Below are 14,378 nucleotides of genomic sequence, written 5' to 3'. Positions count from 1 at the left end.
AAAGGGCTCAATAGAGCTGGAGGGAACATGCTTCTTCATTCGAGACATAGACAATTCTTTGGTGAGCAGTAGACCATGCAATTCATCCAAAGTTGTGGTAGAGATTTGAAAAAGAATTGAATCAGTGAAGGATTCAAACTCATCAGGTAAACCAGCCAATGTAGCAGCAATTAGGTCACAGTCGGTGACAGGTGCACCAGCTGCCATTAAAGCATCAGAAATCTCCTTGATTTGTTGAAGATAATCAGAAATTGACGTGATCCTTTCTGAATAGACTGGAGACGAGATCGTAACTGATGAATGTGAGCATCGGAAACTCCTCTAAAATGTTTCTCAAGCTTGAGCCATAGATCCCGAGACGACGATACACCGACGGTAAACGGAATCACTTCTTCAGATATAGTGGAATTGAACCAAATCAGGAGATTCTGATCCTTCTCATACCAGATCTCAAAGGCAGGATTGAGAGATTGATCAAGAAGAAGAGGCGGCAAACAGATGTCGGTGCCATCAACGACGCCAAGAAGCTTATATCGGCGCAAAATTGGAGCAAATAAAGCATGCCATGGAAGATAATTGGAGCGTTTAAGTTTGATAGGCACCATACTTCCAATGTTTTGAATCGTAAGAGAGGCATACGAATTTGAAGAAATGAAGAATTTGAGGGATTAGGGTTTGGAACCTGCACCGACGCATTGGGAGAAGACGAACCAGACAGAGACGCCATGACAAATCACAGTAAGAGAGACCAAATTAACAACACAGAGGTTGCGATTGAGGAAGAACGACGAAGAATTTAAGGAAAATTGAAGAAGAAATCAGAGATTGGGAGCAGGAGCGAAGAGGATCAAGAGGGGGAGAGCCGGGAGGCAAGAAGGGCGTGATACCATATAGAAGCTGAACTTTCCTCTTTCATTCAATATGTCAAATAATTACAACAATGTTAATATATATACTTGTGGACTTTCTAACAGATTACACTAATGCCCTTAACCAATCTAACAATATACAAAACTATTTAACAACTTAATGACTAAACTTTAGCTTCTTTACTTTGAATATGGCCTGACTACAACGCCCACCAATTCCAACTAGGAACCATTTAGCTACTCATCGTCAGTAATTTGTTGACGTCAACTACTCTTGAATAATTGATGGAACTCATTTAGCTAATCTTCAGTAAGTATGTAATTAGGTAAATATTAGAGAAAATTACACGTTAAACCCTGCTGCATATTAGGGGTCGTTTCACTTTAGTTCCATCAGCAAAATAATTCAGTACAGATGACCCAGAGGAACTCGATGATGAATACTGGCCCAATGATGGATGGGACTAAGGCCCCGTTTGGGATTGAGGTGATTTTAAAAAAAAGCCACTGTGAAAAAAAGCTGAGGGTCATTTTTGTGTTTGGTAAACTGAAAAAAAAAGGCTTATTTTGGAAGCTGCTGTGAGAATAAGCTGAAAATCAAAGGAAAAGCTGAAGCTGCTATTTGCTGCTTTGAAAAAAAGCCAGTTTTTTCAAAGCACACGGAGTTACAGTGCTCCTTTAATGAAAAGACACACTATCATCCTGATTTTTTTTCCAAAAGCACTTTCACAAAAAAGTTTACCAAACACTCTACTGGCTTTATTTCACAGCCGCTTATTCTCACAGCACAGCCGCTTATTCTTTTTTTCAAAGCACAGCAATACCAAACCAGCCCTAAAGCATGCGGAAGCGTGGTGGATAGTGGCAAGACAAGACTTGAGAAATTGTAGAATAGTATTTGGTGTGAGGTAAAGCAAGGAATCTTACCTAGAATAGTATTTGATGTAAAGTATTGTATTGTTGATTGTGTTGTAAATGAGATTCTTCCTTATCACGTGTAAGTAAAAGATAAAAGAGGAAGATGTCTCTCGACGCTTGATAGTTTTAGGAGAGGTTCGGGAGAGTTCTTCCCAAGCCTATAAATGTGTGTATGTAGCCTGTGTAATACTCAGACTTGGCTGAGACTTGGATAAAGACTAGTTGCTTGTACAAGCTACCTTTGAGTGTACATTCTTGTTCAAGTCTATCCTAAAGAGTAGGGATCCTAGTCACTAGTTTGAGGAGCTATACAACCACAGCAACTAAAATCGTATCGACGGACGTAGTATCTGCAGTTAGAAACACAGGATAGCTACGCGATAGGTCCGAACAAATTCTCTAAGAGGCACATCACTACAGACAATGTATTTTCTTCGTCGGCGATTTCAGGAATGTCGTCACTCCTTGCGTCCTTCATCACACTCACTCACTGGTACATAATCTGGAGTTCTGGACTTGTCCCTCAAGCATCTAAAGCTTCCTCCCTCCCTGTCCTCCTATAAAAAATACAAATGCCAGGAAACAGGAAGAAGATACTTGTTCTGCCGGTGATATGTACCATTCCATATTATATTCTGCTTGATAAATTTTCTATTATAAATTGTTGATATTTGATTAATGGTTGTTCATGTATTGTAATGAGGCATGAGGATTTGAACCAAGCTCCGCGATTTTGATTGAACAAAAAAGGAAAAAAATCAACGAAAATATCTCTGTGACAGTACGGTTTTATAACCAGTAACATGAGACATTCAACAACAACAACAACAACAACAAAGCCTTTTCCCACTAAGTGGGGTCGGCTATATGAATCCTAGAACGCCATTGCGCTCGGTTTTGTGTCATGTCCTCCGTTAGATCCAAGTACTCTAAGTCTTTTCTTAGGGTCTCTTCCAAAGTTTTCCTAGGTCTTCCTCTACCCCTTCGGCCCTGAACCTCTGTTCCGTAGTCACATCTTCAAACCGGAGCGTCAGTAGGCCTTCTTTGCACATGTCCAAACCACCGTAACCGATTTTCTCTCATCTTTCCTTCAACTTCGGCTACCCCTACTTTACCTCGGATATCCTCATTCACAATCTTCTCCTTTCTCGTGTGCCCACACATCCCACGAAGCATCCTTATCTCCGCTACACCCATTTTGTGTACGTGTTGATGCTTCACCGCCCAACATTCTGTGCCATACAACATCGCTGGTCTTATTGCCGTCCTATAAAATTTTCCCTTGAGCTTCAGTGACCTACGACGATCACACAACATGTCAGATGCACTCTTACACTTCATCCATCCAGCTTGTATTCTTTGGTTGAGATCTCCATCTAATTCTCCGTTCTCTTGCAAGATAGATCCTAGGTAGCGAAAACGGTCGCTTTTTGTGATCGTCGCTAGATTGCTCCGGTCATTAGTGTGGATAAGTATATAAATGGATAGAGATAGGAAAGCAAACACCAAATGTACGTGGTTCACCCATATTGGCTACGTCCATGAAATAGAGGAGTTCTCATTAATTGTGAAGGGTTTACACAAGTACATAGGTTCAAGCTCTCTTTTAGTGAGTACAAGTGAATGATTTAGTACAAATGACATTAGGAAATATTGTGGGAGAATGATCTCGTAATCACGAAACTTCTAAGTTCCGGAGTGTGGTATCGTCTTGACTTGCCTTATCTGTCTCGTAGGTAGATGTGGCATTTTCTCTGGAAGTACTCTTCCTCCATCCAGGGGTGGTATCTTTAACTGGTGGAGATGCACAAGGTAATGTATCAATTTCACTTGAAGCTTACTTGTAGTTTCAGGCTTGGTCAAGCGCGATACAAACCATGTAGTAGGAGTCCTCCAAGTCGCCGAGCTAGGGGATCTGCTGAAAGAGGTGACAGACAAGGTAAGCAATCAGAGCTCCAAGCAATCAGTCCCAGATCAGAACTTTGATTTCGAGTTCCGGCTGATTGTTCACATTCTCCCTATCTTGCAGGCAGCATGAAGGATAAAGGGAAGAAAAATGAGAAGAGATGATATGGGATACTTTTGCTTTTGAATAAGTAACTTTCCACAGGCTTATTCTTGAACTGGGCTGGAGGGTTTTCTGGTTTCCTCCAGAGTATAAGGCCGACTGAAGAATTTGAGGGTCAAAACAAGTCCATCAAATCTATAGTACGTTCGACCCTGCTGATATGGGATACTTTTGCTTTTGACAGAGTAGTGGATGTATCGGCACGTGTGCTGTTACGCTTATCTCCACATGCTTCCTTGTATCCTTCTCACTTGCCCTATATGTTCCTCAGGCAGATGCGGTATCTTCCCTGGAAGCATAAGATGTTGAAGATGAGTACTCGAAAGCAATGCCAGGTAAGTAATCAAGTAAGGGGTTCCAGGCAGTCAGTTCCTCACTGGAAGCTTGATTCCAAGTGCTGACTGATTGCTCTCTTTCTCCTTGTCTTGTAGGTAAGAACAAGGCCAAAGGAAAAGACAGGGAAAAAACATGATATGGGATACTTTTGCTTTTAACCTTGATGATATGAGATATTCTTGCTCTAGTATAGCTTGTTTGCAGAGGTATTATCAGGGGGAAAGAAAGCTGAATATTTCGAAAGGCTTCTTTGGGAGTGCCCTCTCAGATATGAGGAAGGGTTGAGCATTTTTGCAGGTCTGCCTGTCTGTTGAGGATGGAGGTCAACATATATAGGAGTCTCCCTAACAACAAGTAGTAATGCTATTCCCTTACCCTGCTTGGTCATAACACGGTAGTGGGAGCTGCCAGCTTCACATGTTTTAACTTTGTCAGAGCACTTTGAAAAAGTGGTCTGTGGTATCTGGAAAGCTGATGTTGCGTGTAAAGATTACAGACAAGCTTTATCCAAGGAGATCCGGCTCTTGAAGTTGGGAAAGTGGTGCCTCTTCGGTTTTCGAACAAGCAATCCTGTCGGAGATCTGGCTCTCGAGATTCGGAGAACGATGTCTTTTCGATTTTTGAGAAAGCCATCCTGCTAGGGGTCTGGCTCTCGAGATTCGAAGAGCGGTGTCTCTTCGATTTTTGAGAAAGTAATCATGTTGGGAGTCTGGCTCTCGAGATTCGGAGGGCGGTGCCTCTTCGATTTTGGAGCAAGCAGTCTTGTTGGGAGTGTTTTCTCGAATGTGAGAAAAGGTTGGGCATGTTTGCTAGTCTATCTTGCCACGAAGCACAGAGGTTGACACACAGGGACTTTCCAATTATCCAGCAGTGGTACTGTTCCTTTACCCTTGTGGGTAATAATATGGTAGCTAGACCTTCAAAATTTATGTGTCTAAACTTTGTTAGTGCTGTTTCTTTGCTATTCTTTTACCCTTCTTGGTCAGAGCGGTGTAGTGGGAGCTGCAAGCTTCACGTGTCTCAACTTTGTCAGAGAACTTTGGCAAAGTTATCTGTGGTACCCATGAGCTAATGTTGCGTGTGGGAAGTGGGTGATTGAACAGTAAGATTCATGTGCTTTCTACTTCACCAGAAATTTTCGACATAATGCCCATAATTTCCGCAAAGCTGACAGGTGCTGACAAGGCTGGAAAAGTAGGTGCCTCTTCGATTTCTGAGATCGGCCCTCGTGGTGTCTGAGCAGCCCAGCTTTTGAGAAAGCAAGCGCCTCTTCGATTTCTGAGATCGGCCTTCGTGGTCTTTGAGCAGCCCAACTTTTGAGAAAGCAAACGTCTCGTGGTCTCTGAGCAGCCCAGCTTTTGAGAAAGCAAACGCCTCTTTGATTTCTGAAGCTCCGTCGAGTGCAGATTTTTATAGAGGCTGGCATTAAGTTCCAAAGCACACTTAAATCTCCACCAGTAGAAGTTCCATTCTTGCACTTCTAAGATCTTGATTTGTTCGACCTCTTCTCTCTTCAACACCTTTGAAAATGTCTGGCCCCTCCGACCGTCGTTTTGACTTGAACCTTGTTGAAGAGGCAGCCACGCATTCTCCAGACAACATATGGCGCCCATCCTTCGTCTCCCCTACTGGTCCTCTTACTGTTGGGGATTCCGTGATGAAGAATGATATGACCGCTGCGGTAGTGGCCAGGAACCTTCTCACTCCCAAAGATAACAGACTACTTTCCAAACGGTCTGATGAGTTAGCTGTTAAGGATTCTCTGGCTCTCAGTGTTCAGTGTGCAGGTTCTGTGTCTAACATGGCCTAACGCCTATTTGCTCGAACCCGCCAAGTTGAATCATTGGCGACTGAAGTGATGAGTCTCAAACAGGAGATTAGAGGGCTCAAGCATGAGAATAAACAGTTGCACCGGCTCGCACATGACTATGCTACAAACATGAAGAGGAAGCTTGACCAGATGAAGGAATCTGATGGTCAGGTTTTACTTGATCATCAGAGATTTGTGGGTTTGTTCCAAAGGCATTTATTGCCTTCGTCTTCTGGGGCTGTACCGCGTAATGAAGCTCCAAATGATCAACCTCTGCTGCCTCCTCCTTCTAGGGTTCTGTCCAGTACTGAGGCTCCAAATGATCCCCCTCCAGTGCCTGCTCTTTCTGGGGCTCTACCGACTACTGAGACTTCTTCTAAGCAACCTTTGTGAATGCTCCCTCTTGTTTGTTTATTTTGACTCATGTATATGTACATATTTGTGACTTATCGGGGATATCAATAAATAGCTTTCCTTCATTTCAACGTATTGTGTTGAATACACCAAAGCCTTCTTCGCTAAGTTCTCTGAATTTTCTTTTGTTGAAGCTTGTATGTTGAAGCTTTGTGAGTGGAGCATGTAGGTTGAGGTAGTATTCCCTTAATTTCCCGAGTGAGGAAAACTTCTCAGTTGGAGACTTGGAAAATCCAAGTCACTGAGTGGGATCGGCTATATGAATCTTTGAACGCCATTGTGCTCGGTCCTGTGTCATGTCCTCCGTTAGATCCAAGTACTCTAAGTCTTTTCTTAGAGTCTCTTCCAAAGTTTTCCTAGGTCTTCCTCTACCCCTTCGGCCTTGAACCTCTGTCCCATAGTCGCATCTTCTCATCGGAGCGTCAGTAGGCCTTCTTTGCACATGTCCAAACCACCGTAACCGATTTTCTCTCATCTTTCCTTCAATTTCGGCTACTCCTACTTTACCCCGGATATCCTCATTCCTAATCTTATCCTTTCTTGTGTGCCCACACATCCAATGAAGCATCCTCATCTCCGCTACACCCATTTTGTGTACGTGTTGATGCTTCACCGCCCAACATTCTGTGCCATACAGCATCGCCGGCCTTATTGCCGTCCTATAAAATTTTCCCTTGAGCTTCAGTGGCATACGGCGGTCACACAATACGCCGGATGCACTCTTCCACTTCATCTATCCAACTTGTATTCTATGGTTGAGATCTCTATCTAATTCTCCGTTCTTTTGCAAGATAGATCCTAGGTAACGAAAACGATCGCTCTTTGGTATTTCTTTATCTCTGATCCTCACCCCTAACTCGTTTTGGCCTCCATTTGCACTGAACTTGCACTCCATATATTCTGTCTTTGATCGGCTTAGGCGAAGACCTTTAGATTCCAACACTTCTCTCCAAAGGTTAAGCTTTGCATTTACCCCTTCCTGAGTTTCATCTATCAACACTATATCGTCTGCGAAAAGCATACACCAAGGAATATCATCTTGAATATGTCCTGTTAACTCATCCATTACCAACGCAAAAAGGTAAGGACTTAAGGATGAGCCTTGATGTAATCCTACAGTTATGGGAAAACTTTCGGTTTGTCCTTCATGAGTTCTTACGGCAGTCTTTGCTCCTTCATACATATCCTTTATAGCTTGGATATATGCTACTCGTACTCCTTTCTTCTCTAAAATCCTCCAAAGAATGTCTCTTGGGACCCTATCATACGCTTTTTCCAAATCTATAAAGACCATGTGTAAATCCTTTTTCCCATCTCTATATCTTTCCATCAATCTTCGTAAGAGATAGATTGCCTCCATGGTTGAGCGTCCTGGCATGAACCCGAATTGGTTGTCCGAAACCCGTGTCTCTTGCCTCAATCTATGCTCAATGACTCTCTCCCAGAGCTTCATTGTATGACTCATTAGCTTAATACCCCTATAGTTCATGCAATTTTGTACGTCGCCCTTATTCTTGTAGATAGGCACCAAAGTGCTCGTTCGCCACTCATTTGGCATCTTCTTCGTTTTCAAAATCCTATTGAAAAGGTCAGTGAGCCATGTTATACCTGTCTCTCCCAAAACTTTCCACACTTCGATTGGTATATCGTCTGGGCCTACTGCTTTTCTATGCTTCATCTTCTTCAAAGCTACAACCACTTCTTCCTTCCGGATTCGACGATAAAAAGAGTAGTTTCTACACTCTTCTGAGTTACTCAACTCCCCTAAAGAAGCACTCATTTCATGTCCTTCATTGAAAAGATTATGAAAATAACCTCTCCATCTATCTTTAACCGCGTTCTCTGTAGCAAGAACCTTTCCATCCTCATCCTTGATGCACCTCACTTGGTTTAGGTCCCTTGTCTTCTTTTCCCTTGCTCTAGCTAGTTTATAGATATCTAACTCTCCTTCTTTGGTATCTAGTCGCTTATACATATCGTCATAAGCCGCTAACTTAGCTTCTCTCACAGCTTTCTTCGCCTCTTGCTTCGCTTTTCTATACCTTTCACCATTTTCATCAGTCCTATCCTTGTATAAGGCTTTACAACATTCCTTCTTAGCCTTCACCTTTGTTTGTACCTCCTCATTCCACCACCAAGATTCCTTTTGGTGTGGGGCAAAGCCCTTGGACTCTCCTAACACCTCTTTTGCTACTTTTCGGATACAACTAGCCATGGAATCCCACATTTGGCTAGCTTCCCCCTCTCTATCCCACACACACTGGTGATTACTTTCTCTTTGAAAATGACTTGTTTTTCTTCTTTTAGATTCCACCATCTAGTCCTTGGGCACTTCCAAGTCTTGTTCTTTTTTCTCACTCTTTTGATATGTACATCCATCACCAACAAGCGATGTTGATTAGCCACGCTCTCTCCTGGTATAACTTTGCAATCCTTACAAGTTATACGATCCCCTTTCCTCATTAGAAGAAAATCTATTTGTGTTTTTGACGACCCACTCTTGTAGGTGATCACATGTTCTTCTCTCTTCTTAAAGAAGGTGTTGGCTAAGAAGAGATCATATGCCATTGCAAAATCCAAGATAGCTTCCCCATCCTCGTTTCTCTCCCCAAAACCATGGCCACCATGAAAACCTCCATAGTTGCCTGTCTCCCTGCCCACGTGTCCATTTAAATCTCCTCCTATAAATAACTTCTCCGTCTGAGCAATTCCTTGCACCAAGTCTCCAAGGTCTTCCCAAAATTTCTCCTTCGAACTCATATCCAACCCTACTTGAGGTGCGTACGCACTAATCACATTGATAAGTTCTTGTCCTATTACAATCTTGATTGCCATGATTCTATCTCCTACCCTCTTGACATCTACAACATCTTGTGTCAAGGTCTTGTCCACGATGATGCCAACACCGTTTCTCGTTCTATTTGTGCCCGAGTACCAAAGTTTAAACCCTGAGTTTTCTAGATCCTTTGCCTTAAGACCAACCCACTTAGTTTCTTGTAGGCACATAATATTTATCCTTCTCCTCATCATAACTTCCACTACTTCCATAGATTTTCCCGTTAAGGTTCCTATATTCCACGTTCCTAAACGCATTCTACTTTCCTGAACTCTACCCTTCTGTCCTAGCTTCTTCACCTTCCCCCGTCCAATAGAATCAAAGTACTTCTTTTGTGTGTCCCGTGTAAAGTTGATAGGTGCATATGCTCCCAAACAACTTTGAGTGGAGTCGTTCGAAAAGAAGTTTCTATGGCCCCCTTGCTCATTTAACACTGCATCCGGGTGCCTATGGAAATACAGCGACCCTTGCTCACTTATCACTGTGCTCGGGCCACACAGCGCGCCACTTACGGGTGACGCCCTAGCTTTAGCGCGATTTCGTTCTGAATTCATTTTCATAAGGATTCGACGTGACTGTGGAGTGCCGGCTGTCGACTACCTGACGCCCTCCCCCTCCTCCTTTACCCGGGCTTGGGACCGGCCATGTAAGATAAACTTACATAGGCGGAGTTTAACATGAGACATTCAAGAAGAAAAAACTAGAGTTTTCTTTTATGTATATTAAAGAATATATAGTAAGAGTGTGTTTCAATTAATAGTGTTACATGCAGGCATTATCATAGGAGAACAACAAAGTGCCAGAATGATTTCCCATGAGTTGCTTGAGTCCCAGTTGTGTCAGTTGTAGTCCCCTATACTTATATGAGTTACAAATTACCAGAGGTGCTAATTTAAGCACCATTGTTACTACTCCATGGTTTTAACACCGCCACCGCGATGATTGCAACGATGATAAGAAGGATGAGGATCGCAATGCACATCCATTTCCTCGAACTCTTTTGTAGCTTCTTGGCCTTCTGAAGAGCATTGTTCCCTTGCTGTACATGATCTACCGCACTCGATACCTGCGGAATAAAAACACAAAATACGTGATCGTCATATCTGATACAGAAGTGGCAAAGTGTGATACAAGATTGACATTCCACGTCATGTTTTTTCCAAATCAAGTTCTTTTTTTCTTTTGGGCTTAAAACGCGAAGAAATTGGATCATCGCCCTTTCATATTGTAGTATTTACCTGGGTTTCTATGTTGTTAAGCAAGTCCCCTTGTGCATCGACCAGCACCGCCATATCCAGAAATATCTGTGCATAAGAGAGAGTGTTATCATATACTCATGGCGAAACACAAACAGAAAGTTTTCCTTTTAGTTTTGCAGCTATTCTCCCGGTTGGCCTCAAGGAATCGTGGCATTAAAAGAAGACAATAACTTGGTTTTCTTATGAGCTACATGACTAACACATACTTAACATGTCATGACACAACTTAATGATCTAACCGATCACTCACTTTCTTACAGAATTCAAGCGGCAAGATTCAACAGATTAACGTTATTATATTCAATATGACAAATACCAAATTGTAAAGTGAATTCTAAAAAGTAAGGCCTATGCTAGACATCTGTATTGTATAGCAACTTCATGTCTTCGTCAGAGAGTATGCATCATAAACTAAGAATATACCTGTTGTAAATCGAGAAGCTTCCTCTCAAGATCTCTAACAGCATCATGTCGCTCTTGAATTTCGGCCAGAGTGTCCATTATCTACAATTTGATACACAATTTTGGATGTTATCAATCTTAATCAGAACATTCAATGTTTCAACAACCCAAGCTAGAAGAGTTACAAGCTTAAAAATAATTGTTCAAGATGTCAAAAAATGTGTCAAGTTTGTGAGAGAATGCACAATTTCGATAGTAAAAAGTGCTTATTTGGGGGCAGAGAATAAAAAAGGAAATTTGACAAACCTGGCCTCGCCCTTGTTCTTGGATTGCCTTCTGGAAAATTTGTTCACTGTCTCCTGTCTCGATTAGTCTTTCAATTGTCTGTATAATGTTAAATAATTAGAAAATTAGCTTTCACAGTGGTATAGATATACCGTAATTTCAACAGTGCAATAAGTTTTACCTCTTCATCAGCTCTTGCACCCGTCACTGACATTCACAAAATGCAAGAGAAATAAACTATAAAATCAGATCATGGAAATTCAAGAGAGAAATAGCAACCACTGATGAGTGGCAAGTGAGGGGTTCAAACCTGTAAAAACTCGCCTCTCGACAACATCACGATACTCTTGATGGATGGTGTCCCTTAGAGTCTGCATGTTTTAAGTTCAAAATTTAGCGATGAAAGAAACAAAGATTACGGGATTAAAAAATAAAATGCATGTGTGGGTGTGTATGACCTACCTGAAATTCAGTCATCTTGTCCCTTAATTTCTTTTTCAAGGCACTGCAACAATAGATAACAGTCGACACTTGACAATGTTAGATTCAGCTGAGTTGACAATTAATAAAAGATTTCTCCAACAAGCACGTGTGGGTGAAAAATCATTGGTGATACCACAACTTAGTAGATACCAAAAGTAAATGAGGGGAAATAGGTATAAGGCATTTTGAAGGCAAATGTTGGAGTACGGACTTACAGGGTTGTTGCTGTTCGGGATCTATCTACACCTGTTCCCTTTCCGCAACCAGCCTTCTGTCTATTTGCTAAATTCTGGACCCAGAAGGAAAGGCTAGTCAGACAAAACAAAATTGTTGCCAACCACAGAAATAAGCGCAGCTTTCTGTTGAGTCAAAACTTACCCCTTTGTCGAGTTCTTCAATTTTTGACTTTATCCATCGAGCAACTTTTCCAACTTCGTCAACATCTTTCTCCATTCGTTGCTTGATTGCTGCACGTGGTGAAAGAATCCATCATCTTTGTTGACTTAATGAGGAGGGAAACGAAAAATTAAGTCGATAAATGCAAACAGAATATATATCACCAGGAAAGGGAAAACAGATTACAGGCATTATTTTTAGATGTATGAGATAACACGACATCTCCTATCTTACATACTTCTTGTTTTCTCCCTCCGTTTAAATCCATAATAGGCAACATTTTATAGAGCTATGAAAGAAACAAGCATCATAACATAATAGAAAATACGAATATAAGCATGAAAGATTCACGTGATTATTGAAATAATTAAACAAGTTTGAGATTACATTTCATGGAAGGAACCTTAGTAACAGCCTTGGACTCTTCATGTGCATCCTGCATTAAAAAAAAAAAAAAAAAAAAAAAAAAACCATTAAAAGTGATAAAAAAGTGCATCTTATATCTCAAAGAATCATTCCACCAACCGTAACGCACTCTAATTTTGTAAGCTATTGTACAAGGCACAAAAAAGAGAACACAAAATTTTTCCAAATGCTGAATTCATTAGCGCAACACTGAATGAGACCAAGTTAAAGAGTAACCAATTCAAGCATTCCAGACAATAGCACCAACCAATGAGGAACTATGACAGCTGAGACAAACAAAAAACCTTCATGGCGCTGGCAAGGTAAGGGAAACATATTGGAAAGCATAATACCTGGAGCTTTTTCAAAAGTTTATCAAGCTTCTCGTTTTGCTTCTCGATCTCTTGAACCTGGGGGCAAAAATCATGAAAGCATTAGACAGAATCAACAGAAAGTAAACATAACACAAATTCCATATACAGAATAATTATCTATGGAAAAAAGTAAAAGGAAAAAGAGTAACGGAAAAAGAAAATAATTATGTTTCATGCATTTAAGGGATGTTGAAGAAAAATAAGTAAAAGAAGTTAAAACACCTTTTTGAAAAAATCCTCCAAACCAAGTTCTCCAGAATTCATTGAAGCATGTGCTCCTAGTTCGATATCTCCATCTCTCAAAGCTTGACCCCGAGAGATCTCAAAAGAATCCTGCAAGCAGTAAATAGGTCATAAATGAACTCGAACAAAACCTTAATCCCGAATCCGATTGCTTGAGTTCAATACGGTTTAGGAAAGAAAGATAAAAGGAAAGAAAAGGCACGATAACTATGACTTGAACTTACATAACCGCATGACACTACTAAATTTCTAAGAACACATTCTAGTAGACAATTAGTATAGACAAGCAAACCCGATATATAGAAAGAAAAACACGGCCTCAATTGCAGAGCTTGCGTATATGTCAAGTGTTATTCAGCATTATGTAAAACTACAACACTCGTTTTACAACTTCCATCATTGTCCTTATCGGTAATAATTTAAAATCCATAAAAGAGAAAAAGGGAGTCAAAAGTCTAGTTTATACGAATCTTAAGTGATTCAAAACATCAATGCCGATGAATTCTGTTCGAAAGCTGAGAAATCGAAAACAATACAGATAAACAAGGGGAAAAAGAAAGCAAATTGTTCAAGTTTTTTAAGTTTTGGTAGCTACAGTAGCTTGCGTTGATTGAGCTGCAATGAAGTAAAACCAACCACTTGCATTCCCTCAAGCACAATGCAAAATCCCATAATTCATTAACTTTCAATTTTTCATCAATTTCCCTCCTTTTTCTCACTAACCAAACAGAAAGTACAAAAGGCCAAACCCCCATAAGCCAAAAATTCAAAAAAAAAAAAAGCTCATTAAAAACGCAGATCCAATAACATAACGCAACCGGATCATGACAAAAACAGAGCCACAAAACCTCCAAACATGCCCAAACAAATAAAGCATAGCATAAATTAACGCACGAAAATCAAATACATTACCTTTAGCAGGTCGTTCATTGTCGAAGGCAGCTGAAAAATGCGACGATGAAAAACTACAATTTGAGAAAAAAATTAATAAAAGCTAAAAATTTAAGGAAAAAAAATGGAAGCTTTCTCTCCTCTGAGGGACCTGGTTAATTAAAAAAAAAAAACCAGGCCACTGTCAGGGTTTCCAGAGGAGAGAGAAAGGGTAACCAAATGAAGGGGAAAGAAAGAAAGAATGTGCTTTTTGTGTTGGGAATGTTGCGGCAGAGGAGAGAGACGGAGAGAGAGATATCAGAGACGGAACGTGATTTTCTTTTTTATTTTAATTTTCTCCATTTTTTTTCAAGTTAATTATATTTTTCACTCTCAAAATTTAGGACTCA

At 40.8% G+C, this 14,378-nt stretch overlaps 2 protein-coding genes across 2 annotated transcripts; both read right to left on the bottom strand.

Moving 5' to 3' along the window:
- Window positions 1–206: 206 nt before the first annotated feature.
- Window positions 207–605, bottom strand: LOC139190089 (uncharacterized). Its single transcript, XM_070809824.1, has one exon. The coding sequence runs from the start codon at window positions 603–605 to the stop codon at window positions 207–209; it is 399 nt and encodes a 132-aa protein (XP_070665925.1).
- Window positions 606–9,936: 9,331 nt separating this feature from the next.
- On the bottom strand, window positions 9,937–14,285 carry LOC103413446 (syntaxin-132-like). The gene is made up of 13 exons (XM_008351909.4): window positions 14,011–14,285; window positions 13,078–13,188; window positions 12,835–12,891; window positions 12,464–12,512; window positions 12,059–12,147; window positions 11,896–11,969; window positions 11,660–11,702; window positions 11,508–11,568; window positions 11,379–11,404; window positions 11,219–11,296; window positions 10,934–11,014; window positions 10,490–10,555; window positions 9,937–10,317 (listed from the first exon to the last, which is right to left on the bottom strand). Exons 1-13 carry the CDS (start codon window positions 14,026–14,028, stop codon window positions 10,144–10,146), a joined length of 927 nt encoding a protein of 308 aa, XP_008350131.3. The 5' UTR covers window positions 14,029–14,285; the 3' UTR covers window positions 9,937–10,143.
- Between the last annotated feature and the right edge of the window lie 93 nt (window positions 14,286–14,378).

This window comes from Malus domestica, chromosome 12, assembly GCF_042453785.1.
Source record: "Malus domestica chromosome 12, GDT2T_hap1".
Taxonomy (NCBI): domain Eukaryota; kingdom Viridiplantae; phylum Streptophyta; class Magnoliopsida; order Rosales; family Rosaceae; genus Malus; species Malus domestica.
This window is presented reverse-complemented; position numbering and strand designations above follow the sequence as displayed.